The sequence below is a fragment of the Rattus norvegicus genome, chromosome 19 (genome assembly GCF_021556685.1).
Source record: "Rattus norvegicus strain SHRSP/BbbUtx chromosome 19, alternate assembly SHRSP_T2T, whole genome shotgun sequence".
Classification (NCBI taxonomy): Eukaryota; Metazoa; Chordata; class Mammalia; order Rodentia; family Muridae; genus Rattus; species Rattus norvegicus.
The window spans coordinates 16,091,768-16,105,021 of NC_141552.1; the positions used below are offsets into that span (position 1 = coordinate 16,091,768).

At 43.6% G+C, this 13,254-nt stretch overlaps 1 protein-coding gene across 5 annotated transcripts in view; it reads left to right on the forward strand.

Moving 5' to 3' along the window:
- LOC147998875 (disks large homolog 5-like) overlaps positions 1–13,254 on the forward strand; it is a 42,623-nt gene that overhangs the window by 27,786 nt on the left and 1,583 nt on the right. The window contains exons 3-6 of one of the 5 annotated variants that reach the window (XM_087595947.1): positions 8,377–8,464; positions 8,571–8,734; positions 12,055–12,214; positions 12,680–12,823. In XM_087595947.1, the coding sequence (XP_087452073.1) occupies positions 8,707–8,734; positions 12,055–12,214; positions 12,680–12,823 (332 nt within the window). In that variant the 5' untranslated portion in view covers positions 8,377–8,464; positions 8,571–8,706. The remainder of the gene's footprint in view (positions 1–8,376; positions 8,465–8,570; positions 8,735–12,054; positions 12,215–12,679; positions 12,824–13,254) is intronic. The other 4 variants (XM_087595950.1, XM_087595946.1, XM_087595951.1 and 1 more) reach the window with 4 other exon arrangements.

Genomic DNA, 13,254 nt, shown 5'->3' on the forward strand with positions numbered 1-13,254 from the left:
AGGGGTTTAGTCATGTAAAAATAAAGCAACATAATACATAATGTACATAAGATTATGGCAAAACTAGCTCCTCCAATGCTATGGAAAATCCTTTGAAGTCAAGCCTTGGGATCTAATCCTGTCAATTGATCAGCCAATAATTTCGCTATTTCCATAGGGGTAGTATCTTCTAGCTGTTTACCAAAAGACATTCGAACATCATATTTCAAGGCATTAATTACTTTTGAAGCACTTTCATTACCCTCTAAATAGGCTTGAATTAACTTCCAATCATGTTCTGTTTCATTATCCATATATTTACTAACAGAAAAGTAGTAGGATTTCATCATGATAAGCAATATAAGCCCGATAACTGGCATTGGGTGCAGCAGAAGAAACCATGAGTAAAACACACATTGCTAAGAATAAGTGCTCAGCAGTAAAGGACTTTCCTGAAGGGGACAAATTATTCCTTTCAGTGCTTAATCGCTTCACCTGACCCCACATAGGTAATAGGGTTGTCACTGCACAGATCCTTATCCATGGTTGTTTGTGGACACTAAGAGAAGCCAGGGCCTCAGTAATGGAGGACACCTCCTCATCTCCTGAGAACATCCATCAGGAGAGAATGTAGCTGGTTTAACTGGATTCCTTTGAGGGTAGGGAGCAGTTCTTATTATTCTGTGCTTGGATCCATCTCCCGGGTAATCAGAATAGTCTCCCATCCTGTAATGAGACAAAACCCTCTCCCCTATATACAATGATGTCCCTTCCTGCCATTCAGCATCCCGGGCAATTTTTATCCATACTGTCTGTTCCATGCCTTCTGGGGGAAGTTCAACAAAGTGTCTATCTGCTCTTGATATAACTTCACCTTGTGGTAAATTAAGAAAATTAATAACGTATAATGCTTGTGCCATATAGCTCTGGGACTGGTCTGCAAACTCCATTCAGGTTGCATAAGGCCATCTCTTTTCCCCCTTTTTAATTTTATAATTTGTCTTTTCAGGGTATGGTGAATTCTTTCAACAAAAGCTTGTCCTTGTGTATTGTGTTCTGTACCAGTAATATGTACAATATGATATCGTTGACAAAATTGTTTATATTGATAAGAAATATATGTTGGTCCATTATCAATTTTAATTTTAGAAGGCAGTCCCATAACAGCAAAATTTTCCAATAGATGCTGTATAACATGAGCAGTGCGTACTCCTGGCAATGGTGTAGCCCACACAAATTTTGAAAAATTGTCTATGCTTACATCTATATGTGAAAGGCGACCAAACTCAGAAATATGGGTTATATCGATCTGACACGATGTATTAAGTTGCATCCTTCTGGGATTAATTTGAGATGGAACACATTTTATACGTGAAGACTGACACATAGGACAATTAGCAATAATTTGTTTGGCTTGAGAATAGGGAAGCTTATATTTAATATGTAAATATACTGTATTGGCATGATTATGACTGTGTTCTTCTGGGGTAGCAAATGCCACTAATTGATCTACCATATGATTGCCAAGTGTTAAAGATTCTGGAAATTTTGAATGTGATCTAGTATGTGTAATGCATATTCTAGAGTTTCATAATAACAATAGTCCTTTAATATGTGAGAATAACATTTAATATAGGCTTAGATGTAGAAACAACAGCAGTCGCAGTATTCTGTACTACTCCTACAACTCCTATAGCTGACTCAGCTATAATATTTTTCATCATGAGTAAAATCCTGGAATACATTAATTACCGCTAATAATTCATTTTGTTGTACTGACCCAAAAGAAGATTCTTGTCCCCAAAATTAATCTTTGGTCCAATAAGCCATCTTGGTCTTAGAGCCATCTGTAAACACAGTAAAGGCTGATGGTAATGGATCAACAGAAATTAGTGTATTTATCAAATTTTTTTTGTTGTTTTTTAAAGCAATCCCACAATTTACTATGGGGAGGATGAAATTCAATATTTCCAGTGTAAGAAATCATGGCTAATTGAAAAACCTCAGACTTCTGCATTAAATATTCCACTTTATCTTTGCTTAATGGGAAAACAATAGCAGCACAATCATATCCCCACAGAGTAACAGGTCTTTGTATGCCTTGCTGAACAATTAAAGAAATTTGTTCCTCATATTTGTTAATGTTTGGTTAAAGTTGTATTTAATATAAACCTACTCTAAAGGCAACTCATCCTGAGCGAAAGTGCCTGTAGGATATTCAAGAGTATTTAAACATATAATTTAATAACTCTATCTGGATCAATACATGCCAAATATGCATCTTTCCATTTTCAGAAAAGATACCCTTGCATGCCTTCATATAAGCATTAATATCCCCAGCCTCCTTTATAGGTAATAATGCTCTCCTGTACTCTTCATTAGCATTTTCAAAAGCAAGCATTTGCAGCAGTTGTCCTCCAGCTTCCTCTCCTACCATTGTTCTTTCCAATGTTAATTTTAATATACATAAAAACTTAATACATGGTTCATAGAAAGCTACTACCTTTTTCAACCAACCAGTATCATCCTTTATAATAAGTCGGTTGGGCCAAACCTTGAATCGATGCTGGCCTAATTATAGGAAAAGAAAAAGCAGGTGAATTCGTCATTATCATCGTGTGAATCTAATGGTCAACATGCCATCCTCGGGAAACGACTTAGAAAAACCTGCTTCAGGCAGTGGTGCAGAGGGCAAAACTTTTACTTTCGTTTTGTCTTAATGAAGCTCTAGCTTCTTGTTCTGTATTCGTTATTACCCTGTCTGCATTCATGGCCTTGAACACAGTAAAAATTACAGCCCAAAGAGCCCAGAAATTGGAATCTTTTTGCCCTGCCTGACAGCCTTTTTCACCTTAACTTTCACTTTGACCCAGATATCAGAATCCCTGGAACCCTCGTCAGGGAACCATGGAGTTTACTCTTGCTGTCTCTAAACACTTTTCTAAACCAGACTGATAGACATGAATTCCCTGCACTCTTAAAGATGCTTAAGCATAGCGAGATGAAGAGAAGATTTATCTTGTCCCATTTCCTTGTAATAAAATGTACTTACCTTATCTGACTGTCCAGACTTACCTTCAGGGACCCTGTTCCAGTGCCATAGGTCGACGTCTAGGGTGTTGGGAGCCCTGCGTCCGGTCGCATTCCTTTCTGTGTTTCCGGATGCTCAGTGGCCATGCCACTCCAGCATGCTTTGAAATGAACCAGTCCGCAACCACCACCACCACCACCACCACCACCACCACCACCACCACCACCACCACCACCACCACCACTACCACCACCACCACCACCACCACCAGCACCACCACCAATTTGGTTTTGTAAATAAAGTTTTATTGACATCGCCATCCTCAGCATTTACATCCTGTTCAGTGCTGCTTCTGGCTACAGCTGCAGGGCTTAGGAGCCACAGAGCCCTTTAGGCTCCCAGAGCTGAGAGCATTGACCTTTTGCCTTGTTTGTGAAAGAGGTGACTGACCCCTGTGCTCGAGGTGGCCTTTCCGTGCCCCTTAACCCATAGCATAGGTCTCTGTGCCATCCTCTCCCTTTGCTGTGGTGTGCACTTCCTGGTACATTTCCGTTAGCTCTTGACATTTCCAGAGCATTGGGTCTTGCAAATTGAATTTGCATGGCACCAGGAATAGACCTGATAGCAGGGTGTGGGACACTCCCAATGGGGACCCTGCCCAGGATCCCCTTACTTTTCCAGTCAACTACCTGAACAGTGAGCCTTTGTGGGACAAGGTACTTCACGACATGACTTGACCTCTCTGCAGTGCACCCAATCCCTGTTTGGCTCAGATGTCCCCCAGAGAGGTTGTGTGAGTGTCCCCAGTAGAGGCAGCACTCTGTGTGGTGGCATTGACATGGCATCCAGGAAAGTCAAAACCAGAGAGACATGTCGGGCAGTTGGAAGCAGATGTCTGTGTCCATGGGGAGAAGGATGGACTAGACACTCCTGCAGGGGGTGAGCTGAGAAGCACTTCCTTGGCTTTTTCACAACCATACATCCTGCATGCCATGCTGTGTACCCATGCTGAGCTGAAGCCCCAGGCTTTGAGTCTCCCACAGCTGCTGTGTCCTGGGGCCAGAGTAGGATTAAGCAGACTTCAGTAGGAGAAAGGTGAAAACCCTGGTTGCGGGGTGGGGATGGCACAGTCATAACACTCCTGCACATGAGGCCCCTGACTTAGAGCCGTATAGCAGCTGTGACAAGCCAGCTCTGGTGACACTCATCTGCAATCTCAGCCCATGGGGGGTAGAGGCAGTAGGATCAGTTGTTTAATTATCCTTGGCTACACGGCAAGTTCGAGGCCAGCCTGGGCAACTTTGTCTATGAAAATAAGACAAAATGAGGTCTTGACTCTGAGCATCACAGTCTGTACCTGGCACAGTTGCCCCACCCAGGTAAGAAACCCCTCTGTCCAGAGGCCATAACTGCAGGAGACCCCTGGCCAAGTGTCTATACAGAGCCCTGTTTGACTGGACTGTGCTGAGGACCAACCACGCTCTCCTCAACAGGAAGGACAAGGGAGAGGCTGTTTCTGTGAGATTCCGGGCCCTGAGACGGCCATTATAAACCCTGTCCTTGGGAAAAGCCATGGAGACTGGGAACCCACGGGATCTCTGCAAACACCAGGGCTGGCAGAGGACTCTGATCCTCTACAGCAGCTGCTCTCAATCTGTGGGTTCTACATCAGCACTCCTGCACACCAGACATTTACATTACAGTTCCTCACAGTAACAAAGTTACACTCATGAAGTAGCTCTCCAATAAGTTTATGTTGGGATCACAACATGAGGAACTGAAATAAAGTGTCACAGTGTTAGGAAGGGTAAGAACCACCATTCTATAGGAACCCAGGCATCTGCACTCGGTGTCTGGAATTGTGATAGGCTAGACTTCACACTCAACGATGCCAGCATGTGGGCACCAAGCCTAGGTTCCACCCCAATGCTTACTGGATATGTGCAGGCCTGGTTCCATCAAGAAGTAATAAAGGAACCCTTGGCAAAAAAACACTGGGTACCAAACTGGTCAGGAAAACACACCCCCTCTGCTGCAACTCCTCTCAGGAGGGCTAGTCCTTCCAGGAGACCCCGACTATAACCATACCTTGTCTCCCAGTGCTTGCCCATTGGTGTCTTGGCCATATTCAGATTTGAGGACTTTGAACAGAATAGCTTCCAGCTGATTTGCATCAATGAATCCAACAAGTAGTTGCAGTTCTACTTCATCCAGAGCACCTTCAAGCTGGAGCAGGTGAGAGTGGACACCTATTCCCCAGCCCAGCCCAGCCATCACCCTGAATGTCAGCTGTGTCCCTCAGTATCAGCAGGATGGGGCCTGGGCACCGTAGGTTCCCCAGGACCTAAAGCTATGTCCTTGAACTCAGTGCCATGCTCAGCCCTTCCAGCCTCTTTCAACCCTTCTGGATGCTCAACTGCTCCTGCAGCAAGGCAGCAGTGTGCATATTCTGTCACGTCATTTGTGTGTGTCTACAGGAGGTCAGAGCCTGTCCCCTCTGTTCATTTCTTTTGCTGTATTTGCCTTTCTGAGGAGGCAGCACCCACAGGTATGGGAGGCAGCCACATGCATATTCTGCAGCCATGTCTGATTCCTCTGAGCCTCAGTCCCACTTACACACCTACCCTCCAACCTCCCCACTCCATGTCACCCCTGGGGCTCTGTAAACCTTCCTGCTTTCTGTCTTTATATAACTGGTGACACTCCCGCCCTCAGTGGTGTCATACAGAGTTAGTTTGTCTTTGCACTGCCTGGAGGTCTGACTTAGGAGAATGGCTACCATTCTCATTCCTGTTCAAGGGTCAGAATCTGAATTCTATGTAAGGCTGAATAATATTCCAGCACATGGCTGGACCATGTTGAATTTACACAGTCACCTATGGATCTTATATTTTGGCTTGTAAACACACACATATAAGACTCAAGTGACACCCAAGTGGAGAATTGCAGGAGTCCTCCATGGCTTTCTGAACCGTCTGAGAGACCATCCTGTCCACAGTGTATAGGGCACCATCTACTCATAGCTCACACAGCATGAGAAGATTAGGGAGGGTTAACCTGGCTTCTCTGTCTCCTACTTTCTGCCACACTAGCCCTAGCATCTTTCTGTATTGCAGTGAATGTTTAGAACCCAGGAGGATTCCAGCTTCCTTGCTCAAATATAGCAAGTTCCTTCTTGCCTGCTTTGAGACTGAGTCTCATGCAGCCCAGGCTGTCTCTGATCTCACCATTAGTTAAGATGGCCATAAACTCCTGGTTCTCATGCCTCAGACGTCTCTGAGTGCTGGGTGACAGGTATGCACCACTCTTAAGTCCTGCCACTGGGACAAGAATGAGCAGAGCCTGCTCTGAAGCACACACTTTGCTGGTGTCAGTGATGACTGACTTATGATCCTTTCTTCCTTGCCCATGGCCCTTCTCCTTGGTGCATGCCATCCTTCCTCCCTGTGACTCATGGGGGACACCAAGCCTGAGGATGTCAGGAAGAAGTTTACTTACTTCACTGGGTTGGAGGCTGTTAGGTTCCTGCGTCAGTAGGTGAGATTCAAGCTAGAAGGTTTGTGGCATGAGAAACTGGAACAGAACTGGCATGGCAGGAACAATCGTCGCCTGGCTCTGAGAAGACCAGGTGGGCAGAAACTCATCGTTGGGCAGGTAGTGAGCTCAAGACCAGGCTGGGCATTGCTCAGTGCATGTGAACAGGTGTGCTTACATGGACATGTGTTTCCCCCACATGGTCACCACTTATCCAGGCATTATGAATACTCCAAGGAGCTTTTTATGTTTTAACATTGTGTGTGTTTGTGTGTCCATACATACATATACACACATACATTCGTACATATACACGAATACACGTACCTGAAAACACATGCATATACATGACTATATACATTCATGCTCACACACACATATATACACACCTACATGCATACACACATACACACACACATACACACATACACACAAATACAATACATATACACACATACAAATACACCTATACACACATATAGACAGACATATACACACATATACATATACACGTATACACATACATGCATACACACATTCATATCCACACGTACATACAGACATATACATATATACTCACATACATGTAAGCACATGAGTGGAAGCCAGAGGACAGCTTGGCCCTTGGTTCTCTCCTTTTTACCACGTGGGTCCTGGGGATTGAGTCAAGCTCATCAGACTTGACAGCAAGCCCCTTTAACTGTAGAGCCCTCTTGTTGGCTGCCAGTCACCTCTTTCCACAAATTCTATCCATGGTGGAATGTTTACAGTTGTTATTCTCATGATTCCTTCAGCAATAGCGCAGACATCATTTACACTGCATTAGGAGTTATAATTCATGTAGATGTCAGGAGAGCTGGAGGCGTGGATCAAGAAGAGAGCCCACTTTCAATGTCATTATGTGGTATTGCCTTAGGCCCTTTTATACACTCCCCTGGCTTTGTCTGAGTATATGTTTGATCTCTCTATGACTGTGCAAAGAAGTAAGAGCTAGGGCTGGGCCACAAAATAGGAAAGTACTTGTTCATCCAAAAACAAAAACAAAAAACAAACAAACAAACAAAAATAGCTCTAGGGTTAAATATTGGTGCTAGTACTGAAGTACACAGTCAGAAGGTATTTTTCTAAGTAAATAACACAATATTGGGGATGACAATATGATCAAATATCCTACAACATAAGTTTGCAATGTTACCTACATTTTATAAATCAAGTCTGACCACCGTTTTGGTTGTTTCCAATCCTGTCTGAGTGCATCATCACGGGAATCCCAAGGAAAACCAGAACTGGGTTCTTGAAGCTGTTGCACAGGGTCAGTATAGACCTAAATACCACAGAGGAAACCTTGATTCTTATCACAAGGTACCATTCACCATCCCTCTTGTCACATAACTTATGGCAAGATGTCACCCCTCCTGACCCTAGCTGCTTCTCCTAAATGCTGCTGAAGGGAAGATTTGGTGTCAAGGGGTCTGGATTCAAACCACAGGACACTGAATTCATTTAAATGGGTGTAGTTTATTAATGCACACACCAATACAGTTCAACCAGAGCAACAGCTCACAACTGTGTACTGGACAATGCTAGGCCCCGCTCATTGCAAAATCCACATGGGCTCATGCACAAGTGCTGGAAATGCTTCGGTCTATGGGCCCTGACTCAGGCCATTTTACACATAATTGTTCCTATTTCCCTTGAATCTATTGGATCCTATGTGAAGAATACACTTGGGGAACTTGTTAAGATTAACAAACCTCATAACATACAGAACATAACAGGGTATGTGACCAGCACCACACAGTTCAACGTCAGAGTTTTTTGTTCTTTGTTAGTGTTTTTCTTGGCATCCATGATGTGGAGGCATATTACAGAACAATAGGAAAGAGCTGGCTGCTGTGTAACAAATTCGCTGCTATTAAGGTAGGTATGGGGGCAAGACCTCAGCAGTAGCCCTTAAGATGGGAAGGAGATGATGTGTTTGATAACTGAAAGGAGCTGCCTCAGCTGCGTTTCTCTGCCTGCTCAGTGCCCATTCAACATCACTCTGTCCCTGAAGAGGAACTCAAGGTCTGCCCCCTGCTGCCTGTGAGCCAGGAAGAGGCACAGAAAGGCAAGGCCACAGCACTGGTTTCCAATCCCTCAGTAATGCTGGATTTCCAATAATGTACTTGTATACACAAATACACTGTGGTAAGTTGCAATAGATACTAATCATTTCTCACATAGGGCAGCAGTTGATTGACTACAACTAATTCTATTAAAAAAAAAGAAACCTGGCTCTTATAGAAATATACACAGAAATATCTAGGATGGTGGGGGATGAATTCTGCCCTGGACTGAACTCGTGGAAGTGGGGTTGGGAGAAAGATGCTGGTTAAATAGCCCACCAGGTTCACATTGTGTCAACTTGATTTAATCTAAGGACAAAGAAGTGGAGTATCTCTGATCGCTTTCTTCTAGTCCCTTTAAAGCATCACTGGGGTTTGAACTCAGAACTTCACACTTCTTGATGGGGCAACTACACTCAAGGAAGCTTAAGATTTTCATAGGCACAGTATTATGCTATATATACAGAGTAGATAATACTAAGATGTTCAGAGGGTGATGTCCATTTGTATGCACTCTTAATGTGGACCTAAAAAAAGAGAGATCATGGTCCTTAAAATAGAAAGATCAGTTCCAGTTGTTTTCTACCATTCCAAACAGAACGACTGGTAGGGAGAGAATGGTAAATAATCGAGAATTCGTAGATGATGCTTTGAATGAAGGGTGGATTTCTGTGCTGGTTTAAAACAGGGTCTCAAGTATCACATGTTGCCCTCTACCTGGCTGGCCAGGATCACTTTGAGCTCAGATAAACCTCCTTTCACTTTGCAATAAATAGGCTTATAAGAGTGGCCTCCAAGGACTGTGCAGACAGCATTAGCCTTTCACAGTTGAGGTGTGTAACCCACAACTATAGTTTTAGCCATGTTTTTCCATGTCTATCAGCTATTTCAGATTGTTGCTGTTATATGCCTGACAATCAAGGATGCAGAAAAATAACCTGATACAAAGTAAGGACATGGAGATCACATGGTGATCACATGGTGCCTCTTCCGTACGTTCTGGAAGAGGTTTGTTAAAATTCCAATATTGCAAAAAGCTTTATATAGGGCCCATCACATTAAGGGTCACTATGCACTGTTCTATCTAAAATGGCCTAATCAGAACTGACTCCCATATAACACTTCCTGCAATCCTCATATGAGAAGCTTGAGCTTTTAGTTTTGACTTTTTCTTTTCTCGTTCTTTCTTATTTTTTGCTATATAAGTTGATACAAAGATAGTTAAGGCCATGAATTTGCCCCCAAAATTTGAACTACGGATGTGATCAATCAGTGTTAGTGGGTGCATTCTATAAAGTATTCATTTTTTACTATGATAAATGTGTTTTACTATGATAAATGTGTTACTACTTTTGTGTTTGGTGGGGTGGCCATTTCCCAGTGTACAGGTGCAGGGACCTTGCTCTATCCACTTAATGATGTTTATAGCCTCATATTAGACGTTTCTGTGCACCCTCTATATCTCTTGTGTATTTTATTTTTCTAATAGAAGCTCATGGTACATCTTACTCAGGCCTGTGAGCAGTGCTCCTTTAGCAACATTGGTGCAGAGAGCAGAACCCCACAAGCAGCATGAGGTTCCCTTCACTGGTGGCTCTAATATTGCATTTTCCTCTGCCAACTGGTCTCCACACTTTTCCTAGCACCTTAAAGACTTGAACTCTTTCTCCTAAGGAATTTTCTGGCAATTGTCGATTGCTAAGCACATGACTTCATGAGTGTTCCCCTAATACACACCATGTTGTAACCTACCATGCAGACTACTTCTTGATGTGATATAAAGCACCTGTACATAATGAGACAGGAGAACTTTTGACTGCATATTCAAGCTGGTGTGAAATCTCAGGAAGCTTTAATGGCTAACATTGGTGAATGAGGACAATTTGAGTTAGGATGAGACATTTTGGGGCAAGATATGGAAGGAAACATTCATTTAGATGCATAGGAATTACTAAGGTTTTTAATAATCAAGCCTTGAGGAAAATTTGGCTTTGGAAGCAGGAGATGCTCAGTGGCTCTGCCCCAGGAAAGTCTCCTGGAAAGGGCACCTCTGCTTATGCTCAGTACAGGGAGAACATTAGCAGGGATGCAAAGTCTGCTCCCCATGACATCAGCCGTCCCTTCTATGACACTCTGTTGTCTCCTAGAGAGTTCTGGCATCCTCTGTGATGTCACCAGTGTTGTAGTGACAACCAGTGCCCTAGTTTCTCTCAGTCTGAGTCTGGCGGTTACAAGCTAAGACATGTTTTCCCGTCTTCGCAAGCGTTTTGGGAGGGGGAACGTCGATTGTGGAGAGACTAGAGTGAAGGAGTCTGGCCTTTCGTCTCAAAGTAATGATGGAGAAAGACAGCACTTCTGGGGAATGTGGAGTAAGTTCTGGGCAGTGTATTTTGAGCTTCCTGCCAGGGTGGCTGCAGGCTTAAGCTGACCTTTCTAGCAATGGGCCACAACAACTGGAGCATCTGAAAAGGAATTGAATTTCCATGAATATCACAATTCCTTAAAGCCAAGGATTTCAGAACTTTAGTTTCCCCATCCCCACTGGGAGGATATGGTAAGGCCAATGCTATTATACTGTGAACTTCTGGTCTTTACTTTTCAGTTCATTTGTTCTGTTACATTGATATAATAACACCATCAGTAGTCATGGAGGGTCCACCTTTTCTGAGTTTAAACAGGGCAGCAATGTATTTCACTATCATTGCTTCTTTAAATACAGTGTGTATCTGACAGTAGTAATAGGGAGAGATTGTGCTCCAGGCAATAACCTTATGTTCTTAGACCTTCTCTGATTTCTTCTAACTGGCAGGGTCATTGTTTGCTTTATATATTAGAGGTTGTATGTTACAAAAATTTTTCTACAATACCAAAACTGTTTGGAACGTGTAGACCAAGATTCAGCCTGTAACCTATTCGCACTTCTGGGGCATTTGGTATTTCACATAGGGACACTGATAAGTCTGTTGAACATATCCTCCCTGGAAATGTGTTTTAAATCCAAAGTTGTTGGCTTAGAGTATCAGGGTAGGACATCTGAGTGTCTCCAATCACTCAAGTTTTGTGGATGGTGAATTTATCATCTGAGGTCTGAAGCCACAGGGGTGAGGGTCCTGAAACCAAGCTGTACCCTGTTCAGCTGATAATAATCCTGGAGAAGCCATCTCCGTGGTACATGTAAGCACGTGATGTCCGGCATAGGGAACACCTGGCTGCTTACGTCTCTTGGTCTCTATAAAGTAGTGGGAGAACTGCGATCCACTGAGGAGGTCTCTTAAGCATAGACCAATCGCCTAGCAGTGACACTGGGTTCCTGACTTGTTCTCCTGTTTAGGCCTCACTGAGGTCTATGAACACTCTATGCATTCTCCCCATGCAGGTTCACTTGTGTTCTTCTACCTACAGACGCTGGGAGAGAAACATCATCCCCTGGCACTGACCTAAGCAAGAATCAGGCCATGAAGGAAAAGGAGAGGCTGATTAAAGAGCTGCAGCTCATTACCGAGGAGAGAAATGACCTGAGAGATCGCCTGAGGTTTCTGACAGAGAGATCCATGAAGAACAGGTATGAATCGCTCAAAATGCTCTTGTTTCATTCCTGGGTCTGCAAGGTCACCTTCTTATCCTATTAAGGTTTTGGGTTCTAGAAAGCTGTGCCTCCCTAACCACCCTGTGCTAAACCTCACCTCCCATATAGTGGAGATTCAGAACCTGACCCTTCCTGAGGAGTGAGATTGAAAATGGACTCATCTGCTTCCATTTATTTAAAAGCAGAACTTGTGGTCTGAATGAAGAATTCAGGGATAAAGTCAGGGAGAGTGAGTTCCCAGTGTGCATTTGCAAAGCCCTTGACAGCTGGTGGCTTTGCAAGATTGTAATTGCAGTGAGTTTCTGGTGAGTCTCTGTACTTGCTAGGCAGGGGACTGAGTGCTGGAAGATCCAGGCAGCAGCCTGGGGTAATATAGGACCCACCCTGAGTTCATATATTCCTAAATGCCGATGTTCAGTGTATTCTATCATTTGGGGCCAGGCCACACTTCAGGCCAAATCCATATTATGAAGACCTGGAGAGAATGGAGGAGGTGGTCATGTCAATTCTGCACAACTTAGAGATGGAGAACACTGAGGTCCATGAGAACAACCATAAGCTGAAGAAGGAGATTACCTTCTCTAGGTAAGTCCTGGTCAGATAGGCTATCACTTGTGGAATGGCCATTTCTGACTTTCTTTGTTCTGGATTGGATGGTCTTCAGCTCTGGTTCTATCTCTTGTGCTATTTACACATCAGTGTTCCAGGGTCATTAGGACTCAGTTTTCAGTTCCATAAAAGACTGTTCCTCATCCCAGGATTGTCTAGGCATCTTCAGAAGGCTCTAGATAGAACAGAACTGATTGAAGTCAACAGAAGGTTATTAGGCTGACCTGGGCCTCTGGTGTCACACCAGGTTTTACAAAACTGAGTGGGTGGACCACATGGTTAGCATGACCTTCTCTTGGTTCTACTGACCTCTTTTGAGGGTGTTGGCCCACTACTAATTGATGTTGGCCCCATGCATTGGGCTTTCATGGATTGTTGTAGATCCATGTTCTTTCTCAGAGGTGTGG